Source organism: Schistocerca nitens, chromosome 7, assembly GCF_023898315.1.
Source record: "Schistocerca nitens isolate TAMUIC-IGC-003100 chromosome 7, iqSchNite1.1, whole genome shotgun sequence".
NCBI lineage: Eukaryota > Metazoa > Arthropoda > Insecta > Orthoptera > Acrididae > Schistocerca > Schistocerca nitens.
This window is the reverse complement of record NC_064620.1, coordinates 38580-61889: the sequence shown is the minus strand read 5'-3', so window position 1 is coordinate 61889 and position 23310 is coordinate 38580. Positions and strand designations below refer to the sequence as shown.

Below are 23310 nucleotides of genomic sequence, written 5' to 3'. Positions count from 1 at the left end.
CATCACTGCCAGTGAGAGACTTATACTACTGTTTTGAGGTATGCTTACCAAACGTACTTACAAACAAATCTATGTATATATAGAATGCCAATTTCAACAGTTGTGTATATGCTTCCATTAAAATAAATTTTGTGATTGACATTCCAGTGAGTCATGTGGTATGGACTAGCTGCCAGCCAGTCGTAGTTCTTTCTTGAGCCAATGTGCTAGTTATGCTGTATATTTTGCAGGTACTGTATATGCAGAGTCTTGTCAAGTGAGGCTGGCTGTGCACCAGCAGTGCAGGATCTTCCACTGCAATATGCCAATGTCAAGGTTACTTTACTTAGGCTGTAGCAACTAATAGAGACATTCTGTTGTTTAAGAAGTGGTACAGATTGGAGGAAAGGAGTGTGTAGAACGACGAAAGTTCTAATTCAGGAATAATGATATTGACCTGAGGGTCATGACTCTTATTTAACAAACAATAGTTCCTCAGTGCTTCATTTGATTTACAGCTCATGTATCAACAATGGCAGTACACTCTCCTTCTGCTGGAACCTGCCCACCAGGTTCACTGATGTGCCTTGATGGTTCACAGTGTTACAGCGCCAGTTTACGCTGTGATGGAAATGCGGACTGTGATGACACAACAGATGAATATGCCTGTGGTAAGTTACAGGAATAGCATGATTTAAATTTAGAGTGACAAAACCAATAAGTCTCAATTAGACTATTGTTGTGTTGAAAAGAGTCTCAAATGTCAAATTCTCTTTTTTATGCTCACTTGAACTTCCTAATTTCTATAAAATATTATATTTAGACAGGAATTAAACAGCCTGGCACAACTGGGAAATCTGGGAAAAACGTGGGAATTTCTTCATCCGGGAAAAATTTGGGAAGAAACCAGTAATATTTTAGGATTCCAGGAATTCTTCATTGTTTGAGTTTTCAGTTAAATGTTTATAATTTTGACTAATAAGAACTGATACTCTAATAAAGAATTTCACTTTAGCTCACTACTGCAGCAATAAAACATAAATGAGAGCGTAACACCAAAATAAAACTTTAGTTGCAAAGGAAATGTGTCAATTACAATAACAAAACAGAGTATACACACAAGTGTCTGCTGATAGCAAAACATGTGAAAGGCTTCAGGATGAAGACTATGCAACACTTCTAATAATAAACTACTATCAATGAGTATGACATCACAACTGTTTACATTCCTAATGGGTAGTGGGAAAATATTGTGAATGGTGGGTTGAGAAATGTTACTATCAAAGTAAATTTCCTTTTACACAACTTGAATAATGTTGTGTGAGAATGTGTGATGAATTTCTTAAGTGTGTTTCACTCATATTCAAACCTTAACACTTTGAGCACAAGCCACTTAGAGAAATTTTGGGCCCAGAAGACCAGCCCTTTATACCATTGCTTAAGATTTTTGTGGTGTGTTTGTGTTTGATATATCTTAAAGCGTAATATGTATATAAAAAAATTATATGTGAAAGCTTAGCTTTTTTTGTAGCTATACTGTATGTATATTGATTTAAACCATTAACTTTTCCTATTTGTGTGTTCGTGCTACTTAACAGTGATGTTGCTATTGGCTGGGCACATCTTGTGTCCTATGCACTGAATATCTGTTGTCATTGGCTGGCAAGATTACGTGACATGAGCAATGATAGGCTGAGAAAAGGGCATTGCACAGTGAAATCTCAGTTTCAGTGCTTTGTAAGCTTTTGGTGGAATTCATATTTATACTTTCATAATACAAAAATGTGCGGTGTACATGCCACTGAGCATCAAAGACCTTTTCAAACTGCATTGATTTTTGCAGGTTTTCGTTTCCTAAAGTGCTAATATGCATGAAACCTTTACCATTCAAAGGATTTATAAGTTTTAAAGCTCTGAGGGAAAGTATATTGTCACTTAACACATATAAAATGTACTTTCACCTATGAAGAAGTATATTTTTAACCAGAAAATCTGGGAATTTTTTTTCTTTTCCAAATGTTAAAGGATGAAAGCATCTTTATAGTTACTCCTGACTTCTCGGTGATACACAGTGAGCTATCATTGTAAAGCTCCAGTGCACTGTACTGTCCTCTTTTTTTTATGTCCACTTGACACATTCAACAGTCTTTCCATAGCCCCACAGTATGTGCCCACTCACTTCTCAAATTTCTTCTCAATAACAGTCTGTCCAATCCAGTTTTGGTAACATATATTGGTTTTAATAATAATAATCTTTATTTACTCCTGACAACTTAACAGGGTCAGATGTTGTCATTTCTTGTAAGCAAGCAAAAAGTTAATCAAACATACCTCCACCCCCACCCCCTAGGAAACATCACCCTGATATTGTGCAACACTGCCTCTAACCTTGATAATGGCCTCAGTTTGGTGAGGAAGAGAATCTGTACATTTCTTTGGGTATGCCATACCCAGGTGAAGCTACTAATTAGATCCAATAGAGCTACCAATTCTTGTGATGGGAAGTGCTCCATTTCACTTGCTGTTTCAAATAGACATAGAAATTTTCTGTGAGATTGAGACTGGATGATTTAGTCGGCCAGTTGAGGTTTGAAAGGATGCCAGTGTGTTAAACTAGGAAGGTATGCATTCTGCCCTGGAAACATGGTTACTCCCAGCTTGGAAGATGACAGTGTGCACTGCTTACTCATCATGAAGATGCAGAAGGAAGGTCAACACTTGGTCATCAAGAATGTATAAATAAACTCATGGTTCAAGTTTGCGGTAATCTGAATGAGTTTGTCCAAATCGTAGTGCAGAAATGCCCCCAAAACATTCATAGAATCACCTCCTGCCTAAACTATGCATGTTGAACCTTTCATTGGGCTGTCGGTGGGCTTGATCTCTTGCATCATTTGAAAAAAGATGAAAATGTGATAGTTACTATACTGTCTCTGTGTTGTTTGGCCAGTTGAAGTCGTGCAGCTTTATGTGTTTCTGTGGGCAATTGGCTTTCACGAGAGACTAGTGTTGCAAGTCCAAATTTAGAAATGGTGTGATATTTAGCCGGACGTTTTGCCCTAAAAGCCAAACTTCATATTTTAAATAGGAATTGAGTCAGATGGATATTTTCAGTCTTTTTAAATCAAGTATAGTAAGTTCTTTGTGAGACCAACCCAACATGCTTAAACTGGAAGAAAGAAAAAAATGTCAACAAGCAGCATTATAATTTGGCAGTTATGATAGCAAGTAAGTGCTCAGTCTTCTTAACCATTCAGTCTTCTTCATAAGATAATCTTGTGTCAAAAGAAACTAAAAGTTCTTCATTGATCAAAATAAACTATTATTACTTCTTATAGTATGGAAAACAAAGTGATATTTGATCATTCTAATTTGATTTATAAAGAAGTTTGGGCGGGTTGGCATCAGCTAACTGGCTCATTGTATGTTGTGTCACTTGCTCTGTGCATAGTGTTGTTGTAAAATGTTGTATTGGATTTGTTCAGCCTATGAAGAAAAACATGGGACACAGACATAAGAACAGCATTGGTTGGAATATCTATATATCCTTCAATCTTGTAATTCCTCCTTATACTTACTTCTCACACTTATGTCATTAGCTTGGAATGGGCCTTAGTTGTGCATTCTCTACTGCATCAACAAAAAGCCTATCAAAAGTGAGACAGTCTGGACTGATATATATATTTGGCCAGACATGAGCATAAAAAGGTGAATGTGTCTGGCTAAGCCAGACACATGGCAACCCTATGAAGGACCCAACTCTAATTATCTATTGCAAGCATTTCAGTTCACAACGTTAACTTTTAAACTGGTTGACGTGGGCCTGCATTCACTGACAGTACCGATTCCAACCGGATTTGACACCAACTGTTTTTGCCAAGGCTTGATATGTGTTTCCGGTCCCAGTCGGTTGGGATCTTTTTATGAAAAATGTTCTTACACCATGTTACATGGCTGTGAGTCATGTCCTGATACTGGTACTGCACAGTCATCAAATTATCCACAATAGTGATGAGAGGTTTCCAACATAAGTCTATGATTTTATCAAAAAAGGTGACTGACACATATCCTTGCTGAACCCATGGGACTGTGTGCCTCGAACAATCATTGACACCTGGCTCTTACATGTGTCAGACAAATCCTGCATCCGTTGGTGAAGAGAACTCAATGCCATTGATCAAGTTTGCATTCCAGGTGTTCCTTTGTCCCACCTTGAAATCCTCAGTGATGTGTATTATCTGGTTGATGCAGCCCTCCTAGTTGCCTCCAGAGAGGCAGCTCACAGTTCTGTTACACTGTTCTCAGAGTATCTGTGAGTTATAATTTGTAGATGGCAGTCATCAACTGTGTTGTTGAAGGCAGATCTTCAATATTTTGTGCCTCACAGTGGCAGTTGCACGTTCAAATGATGTTGCTGTGATAAAAACCAATTCGGCTAGCAACCTCCCATGTGATAATGTGCACAAAGTCTAAAGTTTCAAATGCCCCTCTGAAACATTTTGATTTAACAATGAACAGAAGCCAAACTGTCCTGTTCCTGATTCGAGACACAGTGCACTCTACTGAACTGAGCTGAAAATGCAGGTTCAGTGTCACCTCCATTACACAGCTGACTTCCTGTGGTCAAAAAGAAAAAAAAAATTACTATGTAAGTCATAGGGCTGGTGCAAAACAATTTTTGCAGTTTCTATGGCACCAATAAACCTGATGTGATGGTTGAAGTGGTCGCTATAGCAAGCAGAAACATACAGTTACCAGTATTTGAATGCTAGCCCCTATTTTGACCAGAACCAAGGTGGAATCTTCCTACACTTCACTCAGGGGCCTGAAAATGGCCATAGTAAATTACTGAAACTGGTAGCCAAATAAAATAAATTCGGAAATTAGATGGCTGAACGATGTTTCGATTTGACATCCTGATGTATACCAGTCATAAATCTTGACATTACATGCAACTCTCTCACTTTCTGCATAGTATTATCTATCTTCCATAATTTTAAATTTGAACAGATTAAGTTAGGCTTGACTGTGACTGTCATGAATATGAATTAAAACAACAAATTACTGTTACCAGTCACTTGCATCATATATTCCATGGTGTATCTTGAAGGATTACATTGCCATAGTTAGGTAAATTTATCTTAGTTAAGAGAAACAGATGTATTGTATACATGACTTTTTAACATCTTTACATAGTTTAGTTTGTAGGAAGTGCCTGTGATAATACAATATAAATACAACTGGAAAAGCAGCCTGTGACCACTGAAAGGCAGAGCCACAGATTAACCAAAAAGTCATACATACAGTAAGCTGTGCCTTCTTAATTTACTTAAATCCACCTAATGGTACACGTATACTCTGCCAAAATGTCACATGGAACGTGTAACAAAAGTAATTGGTTACAGTAATTTGATGTTTCAGTTGACATACAATGAAAACAAGCCATTGTTGAGCTGTTTTCATTTATTGTAATGAATTTCAGCTAATAATCTTATTATGAGAAGGAAAGTTGCTACTCACCATATAGTAGAGACGCTGAGTCACAGATAGGCACAACAGAAAGACTCTCACAATTAAAGCTTTAGGCCATTAAGCCCTTCATTAGGAATAGACTCACATTGGCACACACTCATACAAACGTAACTCACTCACACGACTAGTTGCATTTGCGTGAGAGAGAGAGAGAGAGAGAGAGAGAGAGAGAGAGAGAGTGTGTGTGTGTATGTGTGTGTGTGTGTGTGTGTGTGTGAGAGAGAGAGAGAGAGAGAGAGTCTATTGTTGACGAAGGCCTCAGTGGCCAAGCTTTCATTGTGAGATCTTTTTGTTGTGCCTATCTGCCACTCAGAATCTCCACTACATGGTGAGTAGCAACTTTCCTTCTCATATTATTGTTACATTCCATTGTAGATTTTCCATTGTTTGATTTGAGCTAATAATCTTAGTCATTAATACATGGCCGAATATTAGACGTGTCCAGCTATTTTCAGAACTTGGCATCCACTTATGCAGACAATGTCACAACACTGCAGCAGAAGTTACGCAGTGCGACACTGTCATGCACAAGAGACATTTGCCACTCTGTAGTACCATGTGTTATCCATAGTCCAATTTTTAGTAATGTAGTTTTCTCTGTTCATTGATTGCACACTTTGTATGCATAAAACTATGTTCCATAAGAACAGCTAATGTCTCACTGAAGGTATACACCCTGGTGCAGGTCAGTGCTGCTTGTTATATACAGTTTTTTAATGCTGAAAAGTGACAAATGTCACAGTTTGAACAGGTTAGGACTAAGTAAGAACGGTCACTACTTGTTTCCTTGATAGCTCACCACATTCATCACACAGCTGCTTAGAGGGCACTGCACATAAAAGGCATGCTAATTTATACTGTATTTATAATAAGTCTTGTACAATTATGATAATTCCTTTATTGTGGTGCTGTTAAAAATACATGAATGTATTTGGAAGTAAAGTTTCAATGTAAATTGATGTCCTGATAAAATTTACTACCTTCTTATTTTTATCCTCTCATACTAATTCTTTTACAGAGGGAGTTGAGCATTCTGGTGAAAAAAATATAACATGTCCTGAGAATTCAATCCCATGTAAAAGTGGGGATCAGTGCATTGAGACACACCAAAGATGTGACAAGATAGAGGACTGTGCAGATGGCAGTGATGAGTACAATTGTCGTGAGTATTGCTATGGCATTCGTATGAATATATATATAAAAAAAAACAAATTGCATATCATGTGTGGAATAACAGATTTCTGTAACAGCTAAAGCTTTACATAGCAATGATTTTGGTCAGTGCACAAAAAATTGATTTTAATATAATAAACACATGAATATGGTTTCCTTCTTTTGCTGTATGTCCGTCATATTTAGTCATCATGACAACAGGCTGTTTTTGCAATTCTTCCTTCACTGAAATCAAATAATTTGCACTCTGAAACTGGGTAAGTGTGTGACCAGTTACAAAAATAATAATAAATCTCATAATGTGATTTCTCTATATTTTTGAGAAAATTCTTTCATTATAAAGTGTCATTTTTCCTGATAAAAGGCTAAAAAGTTGGACAGAGTTTATAAAAATGCTACAGAATTATATTCTGTTCAACTTTTTAGAAAAAGATGTTGATGTCAGTGATCAGATATTTTCTAAGTAATTCCTTGTCCCCAACATTTCTTCTTTGTTACAGTACAGGTGATTTCAGTCTATTCTAGCCATTGAACCAAAATTGTGTGCATTTCTGGCATACTTATTTGTATGCATTATCTGATATTGAGACTACAATTTCTATATATTTTATTCTGCAACCCAGTTTACTGATAAATGTAATTAAATAGTTATACATATTTTTTAAAGGAACATCCAATGAGATTAATTACAAACATCCAGAGAAAACCTTAAAAAGGTGCATGCATATAAACTGAAATAAACTATTTTGTAATACAAGTAATTATGTGATTGTTATATTTCTGAACTTACCTTTCAGCTGTTGTGTGTGAAGGGGAACATTTATTTCCATGTGGAAATGGAAACTGTATTAGTACTGATTTGAAGTGCAATGGAGAAGATAACTGTGGTGACCATTCAGATGAAATGGGATGTGGACCACCAGTTGATGTGAGTACCACTTACTGTGATGTAACTATAGTAGTAGTAGTAGTTTCAGATGTTATTGAAAATTATCAAGAATTAAGTCAGTTGGAACTGCCTTAGCACATGCTTACTGTCACTGGTGTTGATGCCTTAGAAATTCATATGAGGCCATACAAATGCAATGCAAAATGGATGTGAAGATTTGGTATGGCTGTAATTTAGCTGAATCTGTCATTTAGGCATATTTCTCTTTCTGCAGCAGGTTATAAGTTATGCCATCTACATCTTCCTTGCTTTGCATGGGCTTTATAGAAATGAAAATATATGATGATGAAAAGTCTAAACATGACTGATTTTAAGAATTTATGGACATTGTTTTACTAAAAGCTGATTTACAACTGAAGATAATATTTGCATAATGTTAAAAAGCCTTTGAAAATAGTTAGGAAAAATGTTTGTGGATTTTAAGGTGTTGTTTGTCATCTAATTACTTCACCACATCAAATGATGTTTCGTGTTTGACTTTGTGCATGTTGCATGGCAATTTATTGTTTGTCCTAAGATTTATTGTGTGTATTGTTTTCAGTATTTTGGAGGTATTCTTAACTATTTTTGTATTGTCATAAATATTTTTGTGCATGAAGCATGGAATTGAGATGTGTGCAGGAGTTTTACCGTCATTAGACACTCAGTAGTAACAAACTCTTCAACTCTAGTGACTGTGGGTTTGCCTTTGAATCTAGTGAATGTGCATTGATTTCGTTTTCCTCCCATCATGAGTGAAATTCATAGCAGGTCTTCTAATCAATACTGTTTATCTGTTATGGATGTCAGATGATGGAACTTGACCAAATGATTCCAAATTAGTATACTATAGCTTCATGTCTAGTAGACCCATGTCGTATATATACAACAATAATTTGAGCACTTGAAGCCTTATTGTGAGAAATTCATACTACTTAAACACTATTGATGAAATACTGCTCAGAATACGTACTATTGTGCTCAAAATTACTTGTAAAGCTGATAGAGGTGAATTACATTTAACTGAATAAGAATTCATTCAAGAATAAGAATATATATCCTTAATACGCATAGAATAGCTACCACAGCAAGACCAAAATTTACTTTTTAAAATAAATCAGAATGAGGTCTGGTGTATTATCATCAACTATCCTGTGTTCAGAGGATGTAGGGAATATTTTTTTTAAGGATGTTGTATGTATCTACCTCCTCCTTTTCCATACCACACAGAGGTTCCCTTGCAACCATAGAGGAACAGCACTCCAGAAGGAAAGATGGTAGAGATAATGTATTAAGGAGTCTGGGGATTGTTCCTGCAATGAAATATTCTATATATATAGTGTTAATTGTTGCTCCTTCAGTGTGAGTTTTCATGAACAGCTACACTTTGCTAGTTAAACAATACTAATAAGTAATAAAACATATTAGCTAAACTGGAAGGCCTTTGCCTACAAGTGCTTTAAATTGAGATTGAATTCTTTCTCTTGTTCACAATGTTCATAGGCCAAAAATGCCTATTACAGAAAATATTCTACCAAGTGTTCACTCTAAGAAGAGTTATGTGGGTGACGGGAGTTGCTGTCTTGTTAGAAGTCGAATAGCCTCAATCGGTAATGACAGCTTTTGCAGCACAGCCAACCTAGTCAACCATGCATAGCAGATGGCAGTGTGTTTCAAGTAGCTATATACTCATAAACAGTAGCAGCCGTAAGACACAGTTAGAGGTCACAGAAACCTCAGATGTAATTTAATTTGAAATTGTTTAAATTTGTTGATATGTTCAGTGAAAATACTCCTTACACACAGTATTGAAACCTAAGGTTGTTAGTGACCATAGGCACATGAATATTTGCCTGAAGCCATGCGCCTTCCATTGACTTTCATCGATAAATAAATAAATAAAAACAGCTACTCCTGTCAGCCACCATGCCGTAACTCTTCATAGAGAGAATAATTAGTAAAATATAGAGGTTTTGGTCTTACATAAAATCAGTAAGGAGTTAAAAATTCTCTGTTCATTCACTCAGTGACCATAATGGCACTGTAATGGAAGATGACAGAGAGAAGGCTGAAATATTGAATTCAGTCTTCTGAAATTGTTTCACCACGGAAGATTGTAACACGATCCCTCCTTTCTATCATTGTATGAACGTCGAAATAGTAAATACTAAGTTAACTGATCACAGATTAGAAAAGCAACTACAACTGCTTAATATTGGAAAGGCATTAGAACCACATGAGATACCTATAAGATTCTACACAGATCACGCAAGAGAACTTGCTCCCCTACTATCAGCAGTTTATCGTAGATTGCTGGAGCAAAGTGCATGTCATTGCCATTTTCAAGAAGGGTCATAGGACAGATGCACATAATTATAGCCCTACATCATTGATGCCAGTCTGTTGTAGAATTATGGAACACATTTTGTGCTCATGTATTGTGGTGTTTTTGGAGAGTAATAAATCTCCTGTATAAAAATCTACATGGTTTCCACAAACAGACATCTTGCAATACTAAGCTTGCTCTGTTTGTCCTTGAGATCCATAGCATTGTGGAGAGTGGTGCTCAGTTTGATGTCATCAATGTTCTTGACTTCAGAATGATATTTAACACCATCCCATACTGGCATTTAGGGAAAGAAAGTACGGGCTCACTGAGATTTTCTTATGCACAGTACTCAACACATTGCTGTTAATGAAACCAAATCTACAGATGTAATGGTAATTTCTGGAGTACCCCACAGAAGCATGATGGGACTATTTCTGTTTACAATGTATATAAATAATCTAGTAGAAAGTGTTAGAAGCTCTTTAAGACTGTTTACAGATGATATGGTTCTCTATAAGAAAGTAGCAACACCAGAAGACAAGTACTGATTTGCGGAATGACTTTCAGATAACTGCAGGCTCTGGCAGTTGACCCTCAATGTAAATAAACGTAACACTGTGAAAAATTTAGGAAACAAATCCACTATTTCACAACTACACTATTGATGACAAATTGCTAGACACTGTTGCTGTTGTTGTAGTCTTCAGTCCGAAGATTCTTTTGCTGCAGCTTTCCATGCTGCTCTATCCTGTGTGAGCCTCTTCAACTCCAAATAACTACTGCAACCTACATCTTTCTGAATCTGCTTACTGTATTCATCTCTTGGTCTCGCTCTATGATTTTTACACCCCACTCTTCCCTCCAGTACCAAATTGGTGATCCCTTGATGTCTCATAACGTGTCCTGTCAACGAATCCCTTCTTTTGGTCAAGTTGTGCCACAAAATTTCTTGTCTCACCAGTTATATTCAGTACTTTCCCATTAGTTATGTGATTGACACATTTAATCTTCAGCATTCTTCTGTAGCATCACATTTCAAAAGCTTCTATTATATTTTTATCTAAACCGTTTATAGTCCATGTTTCACTTCCATACATGGTTACACCCCAAATACCATCAGAAAAAACTGCCTAACATTTAAATCTAGATTTTATGTTAACAAGTTTCTCTTCTTCAGAAAAGCATTTCTTGCCATTACCAGTCTACATTTTATTATATCCTCTCTACTTTGGCCATCATCAGTTATTTTGCTGCCCACATAGCGAAACTCTGCAACTGCTTTAAGTGTCTCATTTCCTAATATGATTCCCTTAGCAGCACATAATTTAATTCCACTACATTCCATCATCCTTGTTGATGTTCATTTTGTATACTCCTTTCAAGACACTGCCCAATCGATTCAACTGTTCTTCAAAGTCCTTTGCTGCCTCTGACAGAATTTCAATGTCACTGGCAAACCTAACGTTTTTATTTCTTCTCTGTCTAACCATTATGTAATAAATCTGAAACCTTCTGGTGTCTCCAGGTCTCTTCTGCGTGTACAACCTTCTTTTATGATTCTTAAACCAAGTGTTAATGATGATTAAATTATGCTCTGTGCAAAATTCTACCAGGCAGCTTCCACTTTCATTCCTTTCCCCCAGGCCATATTCACCTTCTATTTTTCTTTCTCTTCCTTTTCCTACTGTTGAATTCCAGCCCCCATAACAATTTAATTTTCATCTCCTTTATCTATCTGAATAATCTCTTTTATCTCATCACTCATTTCTTCAATCTCTTCATCATCTGCAGAGCTAGTTGGAATGTAAACTTGTACTGCTGTGGTAGGCAAGAGCTTCATGTCTATCTTGGCTACAATAGTACATTCACTAAACTATTCATTGTAGCTTCTTACTCATTATTAAACCCACTCCTGCAATACGCCTACAGGATGACTATATAAAAAAACGTAAATTAGTTATAAACTATGGCATGCACATGCTTTATTCAACATGTTAACATCACTACAGATAATCAGTTTTAGGTTATGACATGTTTGATATGCCTGCCATCATTGGTGATGACGTGGTGCAGACAAATAGTGAAATTCTGCATGACCCACTGCAGTGTCAGAAAATCGATGCTGTCAAAGACCTCTTGAATGGTTGTTATCAGCTGAGTTTTGGGGTTATTGCTGTACACCTTGTCTTTAATATAGCCCCACAAAAAGGAGTCACATGTGTTCGGATCCAGAAAATATGGTGGTCAATAAGAGCCCATGCCAGAGGACTCTGGATACTCCAGAGCCAGAATGCGGTCCCCAAAGCACTCCTCCAGGACATCAAGTGCTCTCCTGCTTTGATGGGGTTGAGCTCTGTCTTGCATGAACCACATCTTGTCGAAATCAGTGCCTCTTTCAATAAGGGGGATGAAATCATCTTCCAAAACTTTTATGTACCATTTGGTAGCCACCGTGGCATCAAGGAATATCACACAGATTATTCCGTGACTGGACATTGCATGCTACACAGTCCTCCGATAAGGTTGAAGAGACTTCTTGATCGCAAAATGTGGCTTTTCAGTACCCCAGATGCGCCAGTTTTACTTATTGACAAACCCATCCAAATGAAAGTAGGCTTCATCGCTAAACCAAACCGTATTGCCATCAAAGTTCTTTTTGCCAATTCTGTGGACGACAGTGTTGGTGAAATACAGCTACTGTTCCATTTCCCTGAGGCTTGATGGCTGATAGGTCTGACTTTTGTATAGGAAGAGATCAGGTCTTCAACAACAATTTGTCATAGTGTCTCCTGGTTGATTCCCACCTGTTGTGCAGCGCATGTGATCGACTTCGTGGGGCTGGTTTGAAACACAGTGCTTTGTCTTCTCAATGTTTTCAGGTGTTTTCACCCTTTTTTGATGACTGACATTGCCAACACTGTCAGCATGAACACTGCCCACTCTCTCAAACTTGCAAATCAAATTCTTGGTTGTTAGCACACTTGGACCAGTTGTCTTCAGCTTGATCTCAGTTGAAACTTCCTTTGAGCCACAGTTGGGCTGTTATTGCTTGAGTAATAGGCCTTCATAAGCGCTATATGCTCAGGCACCTGTACCATGACATTTTTATGTGCAAATGGCCAACAACTACTAGGCCTGTACGCATGACCATACTAATTCCCATTATGCCCCGCACCCAACCATGCAGGTTGAACTTCCTAACGCAAACCATTCAGAAGCTATGATGATTTTATTTCATATAGTCCAATAATTGTAACCTTGTATTTATAACCCTGTATTCACCTGACCAGAAGTTCTCTTCCTGCTGCCACCAAACTTCACTAATTCCCATTATATCTAACTTTAACCTATCCATTTCCCTTTTTAAATTTTCTAACCTTCCTGCCCCGATGAAGAGATCTTAACATTCCACGATCCAATCTGTAGAATGCCAGTCTTATCTCTCCTGATGACAACATCCTCCTGAGTAGTCCTTGCCTGAAGATTTGAATGGGGGACTATTTTACCTCTGAAATGTTTAACGCAAGAGGACGCCATCATCATTTAACCATACAGTAGCGCTACATGCCCTCGGGAAAAATTGTGGCTGTAGTTTCCCCTTGCTTTCTGCTGTTCGCAGTACCAGCACAGCAAGGCTGTTTCGGTTGATGTTAAAAAGCCAGATCAGTCAGTCATCCAGACTGTTGCCCTGCAACTAATGAAAAAGCTGCTGCCCCTCTTGAGTAACCACATGTTTGTCTGATCTTGCAACAGATACCCTTACGCTGTGGTTGTACCTATGGTACAGCTATCTGTATTGCTGAGGCACACAAGCCACCCCACCAATGGCAAGGTCCATGGTTCATGGAGGGGGGTTGGGGGAGGGGGGGGGGGCAGAAACAGTACATACCATAAGAACTCTAGGAGTAACTATCCAGATATCCAGAGTGACCTTAAGTGGAATGATCATATTAAACAAATTGTAGGAAAAGCAGATGCCAGGCTAAGAATTGTAGAAAGAAACTTAAGTAAATGTAACTCACTCACAAAAGAAGTGTTTTACAAGCTGCTTGTTCGACCAGTTCTTGAGTACTGTTCATCAATTTGGGATCCTTACCAGATAGGACTGACAGAAGAGATAGAGAAGATCCAACTAAAAGTCACTAATTTCATCACAAGATCATGTAGTCTGTTCAAGGGCATTACAGCGATGTTCAACTAACTCCATTGGCAGATGCTGCAAGAGAGGTGTTGTGCATCACAGAGCAGTTTACTATTGAAATTTCGAGAGAGCACTTTGCAGGAAGAATGGGACATTATATTACTTCCTCCTACATAACATGTAGTGTAATGATCACAATGAGAAAATTCAAGAAATTAGAGCTAATACAGAGGCTTACTCACAATTCTTCTTCCCATATACCATTTGTGAGCAGAATAGAGAAGGGGGATCAGTTAGTGGTACGAAAATTACCACCTGCCATAACCATTACATGGCTTGTGGAGTATGATATGGATGTACACATCTTCTATGATGGAAATTTTTGGAATATGAAAATTGTGAGCAACAGAAAGACCTGAATCTGGAGCTGGTGGATGTAGACATTTTCTGTGATGGAAATTTTTGGCATATGAAAATTGTGGGCAACAGAAAGATCTGAATCTGGAGCTAAAATTTTTGTAGAGCAAAGGTCTTAAAGTTTAGATTATATGAGGGTAATCCCAAAAGTAAGGTCTCCTAATTTTTTATAAGTACATAGATCTGTTTATTTCTACAATGGTTTACATCAGTTTACAGCTTGAACATTTAGCTATTTTTCGTAATGACCATTTTTGTTGATGCATTTTTGTAGACGCTGTGGCAGTCTTTGTATGCCCATGTCATACCAACTTGGCGCCATGCTGTCCAGAAAGTTATGAACCTCTTCTTTCACCTCGTCGTCGCAGCTGAATTGCTTTCTGGCCAAATGTTCTTTTAACCTAGGGAACAGGTGATAGTCACTGAGCGCCAAGTCAGGACTATAGGATGGATGGGTGATTATGTTCCACTGAAACAGTTGCAGGAGGGCAATGGTTTGCCGAGCGATGTGTGGCCGAACGTTGTCATGGAGAATGTGTATGCCCTCGCTCGGCATTCCTCTTCTCCAGTTCTGAATTGCCCGTTTGAGTTTTTTCAGAGGCTCACAGTACCTGTCAGTGTTAATTGTAGTCCCAGCTATTCAGCTCCAATGACGAAGTGAAAGAAGAGGTTAATAACTTTCTGAACAGCATGGCAGCGAGCTGGTATGACATGGGCACACAAAAACTGCCACAGTGTCTACAAAAATGGATTGACAGAAATGGTGATTATGATGAAAAATAGCTAAATGTTCAAGCTGTAAATTGATGTAAACCATTGTAGAAATAAACTGGTCTATGTACTTATAAAAAAATAGGAGACCTTACTTTTGGGATTACCCTTGTATTTTTTATTATTAGTGTTGTTGAACTAGTAAAGTATAGCTGTTCATCAAAACTCTCATTGAAGGAGCTCAACTTCTCCATATTACAACATTCTTCAGTTTTGCTATTTTCATCATTTGATTCACTGCTTGAAAAATTCTTTTCCTTTCATCTCAGAAAATCGGTCCTTTGAACAGTAATAGGCTCTAAGAGGGTAACCTTCTACAAAGAAATGAATAAAAGGCCTTAGTTCAGCTAACTTACACACAAAATTGTGTACCCCACTGCCTAGGTTGTAAGTGTGTCAAGATAATATTGTTAATACAGGGTGTCTCAGAAAGAGGCCTGGGAAGGGTCTGTGAGTCGTGCGACGTGTTTGCTGCTGTTGCTGCTGTGTCTGCCAGTTGTCAGTGCGTAGTTCTCGGACACCAATACTTTGCACGTGCCCCCTACACTGTGCAACTAAGTGCACTGGAGTTTTCTTTAGAGTTTTTTTGTCAAGTTTAATCATTTCAAATATTATTGCTAGACAACATTACTGCAATTTTGCCCAGTCTGTGGCTTTCCCTTCCTGTATGTCACTGGGCTCAATCCTCAGACGGAAACACCGTGCATGTGTCTTCCATACTATGGGACTGGGTGTGCAGGTGTTTTGTTTTAAGCTTCCTGTCAAGTTTCCATTGGTATGTTGTATGGTATACAAAATGATCAGTGAGTGTTTCTTGTGTTGAACTATGCAAAAACAGAATCGTATGTGGAATGTCGGCTTGAATTCGTACAAAAATTTCCCAGTGTACATGGTCCCAGTGATTTGCTGATGCACAGATTAGTGAAGAAAGGTTGACAAACTGGATCTGTGTTACACAAAGAAAGGCCTACAGAACCTAGTGTTTTAACGAGAAATAAATTAGACGAGATAGGAGAGGCCTCAGAAAAAAGTTCGAGAAAATCTCTGCACCGTTTGGCACTTAATCCTGGTGTGCCGAGAGCAGCAGCTCACAGAGCTGTGCACAGACTGAAATTAAAACCATACAAAATAACAGTGCATCTACTGAAAAACTCAGATACTGTTGCTTGACGTCGTTATTGCAACTGGCTGTTGGCTGTTACAGTCCATGCATGGGAGGGGGGTTGATCTTGATAATTTTTTTTAAATGAAGCATGGCTACATTTGTCAGGGTATGCAAATTCTCAGAAAAATCAATGTTAGAGCTCTGAAAATCCTCATGAATTACCTCAACAACCTCTGCATGACGTGAAAACAGGAGTGTGGTGTGCAGTTATACTGGACCAATCTTTTTCCACAAAATAATAAATTCTGACATGTATGTGATTAATATACTGCATCCTTTTCATTTTAGAGCTATCACCTAACAAAAAGATATACGGTTATTTCATGCAGGATAATGCAAGACCACACATCGCCAATGCTTTTATGACAGCAATACGAAGTATTTTTGATGATAGGATAGTTGACTTGCCTCCTCGTTCTCCAGATCTAAATCTGTGTGATTTTTGTCCTTGGGGAATATTAAAAGACAAGGTGTATGCAACCAATCCCCACACACTCTAAGAGATGGAAGATGGGGTTTGGCTTATATGTGACTGTAGGCTTTCCGAGCGTAAACTATTGAAGGTTTCTCAGGCCTCCATCCAGGTGGTAGAGTTGATATCTCGCAATGTTTCGGGAAGTGTCGTACTACCCATCTTCTGCCGAAGTGAACTATATACTTCGCCAGAAGATGGGTAGTATGACACTTCCTGAAATGTCATGAGATTTCAATGCTACGACCCGGCTGTAGACCCAAGAAACCTCCATCAAGGGGTTTGGCTTGTCATTTCCCAGATTTTGGCAGCCAAAATTCGTTGCTTATTTGCTAATGTGTTCAGGAGATGTCAGGCTGCTCTTACCACAGAGGGACATCATTTTGAACACCTACTGTAAATAAAGGTAAACTTAAGTTAGTAAGATGGCAATGTTATTTATGCTTAACTAAGGGAAGCATGTGCACAGCTGACTACCAGCAGGTAAGTGTCCAAGAGTCAGGCACAGTGGTGGCTGGTGGATGCGGTGGCTGTGCTGCGTGACCCCCTTGTATGACGTCTCATTGCAGAGCCTGTTGGGGTTCAGTTTAATAGAACTTGTGAAATTTTTCAACTTCATATGCTAATATTTGCAGTGAAAATTAAACAGTTACTACTTGCATAGGATTTTTTTAATAATCAAAGAATTATTCCCCCCTCCCCTTCACAACCCCCTTTCCTTAAAATTCATTTGGATTCAATGAATTTTCTTACAGCCTTTCATGGAGCCTGCAATATACAGTACATTAGAAAATGTTTAAACTCTGTAAATAAATAAAAAGAATGTTATGTTTTAGCCAACACTAGATTTCCAAGACATATTTGAATAATATTCTCAGAAGTACAAACATAATTGGATGAATAACAGTACTAGGCTGTGTGTGCTATTCTAAGATTCCAGATCTTACATCTGAGCTATAATGCCCTTTTAATAAATTTCACATATATTTAATTACAGTAAGGTGTCAGTAAGTTACACTGATTTATGTAGTTACACTGGTGCAAACAGACAGCACGCTTAACCTCTTATTGAATATGTACTGGGATTATGGTGCAGCTTGTCCATAGCATCATATATGGAAAATGTATGTGATGTATGAAAATATAATAAGGAAAGTTCTAGCTGGATACAAATAATTTGCATGTAAAGGAACCCACTCACAAAATAGCAGCAGAATTGACTCATACAGACATACCCACAAAAGAGAATGAAAATTTTGCTTGCTTTCAAAAGAAATCCTTTGATGAGATGAACCCGGAGTAATTTTCATTAAACTCTAATGTAAGCCTACCCCATAGAGACAGTAGAGATGCAGACCATTTGATTAGAGGCAGTAGATGTGCACACCTTTGTAACAATTGATGCTCGTATATGAACAACTTGAGCATATTTATTTGAGGATCAATTGAAGCTCACTGGATTTTGTTTACCTAAAGAAATGAGTTTCAATATGTGTTGAAATGGTCTCCGGTTGTCTCTGAGCCATCATTACTTCTGATTTCATTCATTACAGAGATATTCTGTTTCAATCATAGTATCAATGTTTAGAGTTTGTGAGTAGTAAGCACATCTTCTTCATTTCTTAAGGAGCATCAACAGGATGCTGTAAATGTTCCATATATCAGATTCTTAGAAGTTTTTTATATGAATGTGCAATCTACAGGTAACAGGATGATGGCAGGCCATATACTCAAGGTAACTAATGCATATTGGCAGAGTACCACTTAGACTAGGTTAGTTAATTCAAATCATAGTTGGAAAAGAAACTGTTGTTCCAAGAATTTTGATGGCCAAGGGAGAAGAGTGTGTAATGTGAAGTTCTTGATGGCCAGAATGCACACTTAGGTTCTGTGTTAAATCATCTTTCTAGTCTCTCATAAACGAGAAATTGTGACATTATTGGTGACTATTCTTCCTTTGGGTGAAGACATTAAGTTCAGCAGCTTCCCTGATGTAGTTTGAGAGGTGTAAGCTTTGTTCCAGCACCTGTTTTCTTCCTCTTGCTTCTGTCTCACTCTCACTGTCCTCAGCAACACAAGCACAAGACAGCACCACACTTTACACACATTCATTACAATTATCTCAACTGAATAGTTCACTAAAGACAAAACTCTTAATCTACAAAGGATAACAGTATGTATGTACAGAAAGAAAGACTAATAATTATGAGAATCACACTACCTGTAAAGGTTCATTCACTTATTCATTGTGCTTTATAGACATCCATCAAGCAGAACTTTGAAGATGTAGAATGAGTCACTGTAGACAGCAATAAAATTCAAGCAGCTCACAGAACAATCAACATGATACAACTTTATATGTTGTTTACATGTCAAAAGTGCTGAGTAGTACAATAATCTTGGCCAAGAATATTGGCATTATTTCAGAAATTAAAATAGATTTTTTTTTTTAAATTTGTGATACAATCAAGTTGGGAATTCATGCGCTTGACTAGTTGTGTGTGTGAAGGCGTTGCTAGTTGCATGTGGTGGAGGGTGCATGTGTTGTACAGATGAACTGCACAGCAGAGGAGTTTGTGTGTCCTGATGGAACCTGCCTGTCACGTAGCCGTGTCTGTGATGGTGTCGTCAACTGTCTTGGGGGCAGCGACGAGAAGGGGCCTTGCCCTTCCTATGATTCTTCGGCGGTAAGTGCACTCTGTCCGCTCTGCTGATTCCTTATTTACTGTACTGGGCAGAGGTCTTATGTCTTTCTAGTGCAAATTATGTTATATCCACATTATTTGTGTTGATATTAAGTAATGTGAAATTTATTTCTAATTCCATTTTAAAGCTTCGTTATTTGTTTGCCAGCTTTCAGGAAAGTGTAGTCCTGCAACTGTAAAAGTGATATTCTAAAAGAGAAATATAAGTAATACCATACATTTATCTTTAATGATGTCATGATCAATACCACATTAAATCTCAGTCCTTCTGCTTTTCTTCATTTCATTCAGTTTCTGATTCCTCAGTAAAGACTGGAATTCTACATCTGCATCTACATCTACATGATTACTCAGCTATTTAAAATAAACTGTCTGGCAGAGGGTTCAGTGAACCACCTTCAAGCTGTCTCTCTACTGTTCCACTCTCGAACAGCACACAGGAAAAACGACCACTTAAAGTTTCCTGTGCGAGCCCTGATTTCTCATATTTTATCGTCATGATCATTTCTCCTTATGTAGGTGGGTGCCAACAGAATGTTTTCACAACTGGAGGAGAAAACTGGTGATTGATATTTCATGAGAAGATCCCGTCGCAACGAAAAACACCTTTTTTTTAATGATTGCCACTCCAATTCACGTATGATGTCTGTGGCACTATCTCTCCTATTTCGCAATAATACAAAACTAGCCGCCCTCCTTTGTACTTTTTCAATGTCATCCGTCAGTCCCACCAGATGCGGATCCCACACCACACAGCAGTGCTCCAGAATAGTGTGGACAAGTGTGGTGTAAGCGGTCTCTTTAGCAGACCTGTTGCACCTTCTAAGTGTTCTGCCAATTAATCACAGTCTTTGGTTTGCTCTACCCACAACATTATCTATGTGATCATTCCAATTTAGGTTATTTATAATTGTAATGCCTAAGTATTTAGTTGAATTTACAGCCTTCAGATTTTTATGACTTATCGCATAATCGAAATTTAGTGGGTTTCTTTTAGTACTCATGTGAATAACTTCACACTTTTCTTTATTCAGCATCAATTGCCACTTTTTGCACCATACAGATATCTTATCTAAGTCATTTTGCAATTAGTTTTAGTCATCTGATGACTTTACAAGACAGTAAATGACAGCATCATCTGCAGACTTTCTAAGATGGCTACGAAGACTGTCTCCTATACTGTTAATATAGATCAAGAACAATAGAGGGCCTATAACACTTCCTTGGGGAACACCGGATATTACTTCTTTTCTGCTCGATGACTTTCCGTCTATTACTATGAACTGTGACCTTTCTGACAGGAAATCACGAATCCAGTTGCACAACTGAGGTGATATTCCATAGGCACACAGTTTGGTTAGAAGACTCTGAGGAATGGTGTCGAAAGCCTGGTGGAAATCTGAAAATATGGAATCAGTTTGACATGCCCTGTCGGTAGCACCCATTACTTCACGAGTATAAAGAGCTAGTTGTGTTTTGCTAGAACGATATTTTCTGAATCCATGCTGATTATGTGTCAATAAATCATTTTCTTTGAGGTACTTCATAATGTTCGAATACAGTATATTTTCCAAAACCAGACTGCGAATTGACATTAGTGATATGGGTCTGTGCTTCAACGGATTACTCATACTTCCTTTTTGGGTATTGGTGTGACTTGAGCAATTTTCCAGTCTTTAGATACGGATCTTTCTGTGATTGAGCAGTTGTATATAATTGCTAAATATGGAGCTACTATATCAGCATACTCTGAGAGGAACTGGACTGGTATACAATGTGGACCAGAAGCCTTGCCTTTATTAATTTCTGTAATAAATATCATTGTCATCATCATCATCCACAAAATAGTGAGGTTTGGTTTATGTATCATTACTTGCTCCAATTTTAAGTAGGCTACAACTAATCTTTCCCTCTCTTCTTAGGACACTCAATATTTTCCCTTGAGGTATATTTTCTGGAGTATGCTTTTTCAGTTCATTTCCATTTTCACTATTCCTCTTTCCAGTCCATGAGTTTGTAACTGGCAAAAGGTTGCTGGAGCTTCACCTCTGTTGCGTCAGTCCTCTTCAGTTGACTGGCAATTATAGTCCAAGTCTCTGACCCATACATTAGATCTGGTTCCACCGTCTAAAAATTTAATACTGTTTCCTAACTTTTTTGGGGAGAGTGTGATTTATAGCAGTAAATTGATTGAAAATATTCTGTATCACATCAGTTTAGTCTTTGTAAATCTGACAGAAAATTTGAATATGCTGTACTAATTTCCCATCTTTTCTCTTATTGAACATTTTGTAGGTGAAAGGCAGTACACATTTTCAATTGTAATATTTCCCATAATGGTGTAAATAACCTCACGATGAAAGCATTGGAAAATTACCATCATTATTACTTGTCTGCAAATGATGTTAATTATGTACAAAGAATAGGTAAGCAAAGCCCATGTGCCTAGAACTGCAAACCCAATGTTTGAAACAAGCGGTAAAGATTCAACAACATGTTAATGTCTATTGTACAAGATGATCTGAAAAGTTCACGAGTTAACAAACAGAATACCTTTACTGACCTTCAAAGTAATCACCGTTATCTACAACACACTTCTGACATTGGTTGTAAAGCTGTTGGAAACTGTCAGCAAGTGCTTTTTATGAACTCTCTCAAAGCACCGTGGTCATGCACTGTTGGATATATGTGTCATTACAGTGGATGAGACCTGGTGTTACCAATCCGATCAGGAGATCAAGTGACAGTCAGTGACATGTTGTTCATCGTCTTCCTCGGGTAGAAATTTGTGATGAGTCAAACAATTGCTGTCAAAAAAAGGCAATCAGCATCATCTTAATCTTGAATTTTGTCAGCAGGTTTCTTTTTTTCTTTTAGGAGGTGAGGAACACCAAACCATTGACTGTCACTTGGTCTCCAGATAATATTGATGGCACCAAGTCTCAACTGTAATGATGCAGATATCCAACAACATGTGACCACCTTGCTTCAAGCAGTGCCATGCTGACAGTTTCCAACAACTGTACAACTAGTGTTAAGAGGGTGTTGTAGCTAATTGTTATTACTTTGAAGGCCCGTAAAGGTATTTTGCTTGTAACTCTTGTTTCATTTATTTTCTGAGACCATGCATCAAACTGTTCTGATGCACCTTGTATAGCTCGCATAAGCTATGGTAATTACAAAGATTTGATAGCTGTAATATTTGTTGCAACATTATGACAAGAAATAGGAGCTGTAATATTTGTTGCAACATTATGACAAGAAATAGGGTATGCACAATAAGTTTCCCTTCTAGATCACTAAAATAAGAAGTAGAGATATTATAAGTGAATTACTTTATGTGTGGACTTCTTCTAAATGAGCTATGGTAAGAAATAATACGGGAAGGGCCATGTTTTCCTCTGAATCTTGTTGTATTACATTATAATCGCAGATCAAAAAGGCAATTGCTCCTATGCTTTCTTCTGTGAATGTGATATAGTTGGCTGCTCACATAAAGTGACCTGTTTGTCTGGTTGAAAGTGCAGTATTCCCAGCTACCTGGCCTATATATGACTTTGTATATGAAATATTTGGCACTCCACTTGTAGAACTTGATGAGGGGATAGGTTTAATCCAAAGTGACATTATCAAAGAGATAATCATATACAAGAAGTAATCATTTGTACTCCAAGCATCATGAGAATAAGGTGCTTCAC

The 23310-nt window shown here is 37.8% G+C and overlaps 1 protein-coding gene across 2 annotated transcripts in view; it reads left to right on the top strand.

Moving 5' to 3' along the window:
• Positions 1-23310, top strand: part of LOC126195144 (low-density lipoprotein receptor-related protein 4-like) — a 36125-nt gene that overhangs the window by 2031 nt on the left and 10784 nt on the right. Inside the window, exons 2-5 of one of the 2 annotated variants that reach the window (XM_049933649.1) lie at positions 498-650; positions 6530-6673; positions 7482-7612; positions 19460-19594. In XM_049933649.1, the coding sequence (XP_049789606.1) occupies positions 498-650; positions 6530-6673; positions 7482-7612; positions 19460-19594 (563 nt within the window). The remainder of the gene's footprint in view (positions 1-497; positions 651-6529; positions 6674-7481; positions 7613-19459; positions 19595-23310) is intronic. The other variant, XM_049933650.1, reaches the window with a different exon arrangement.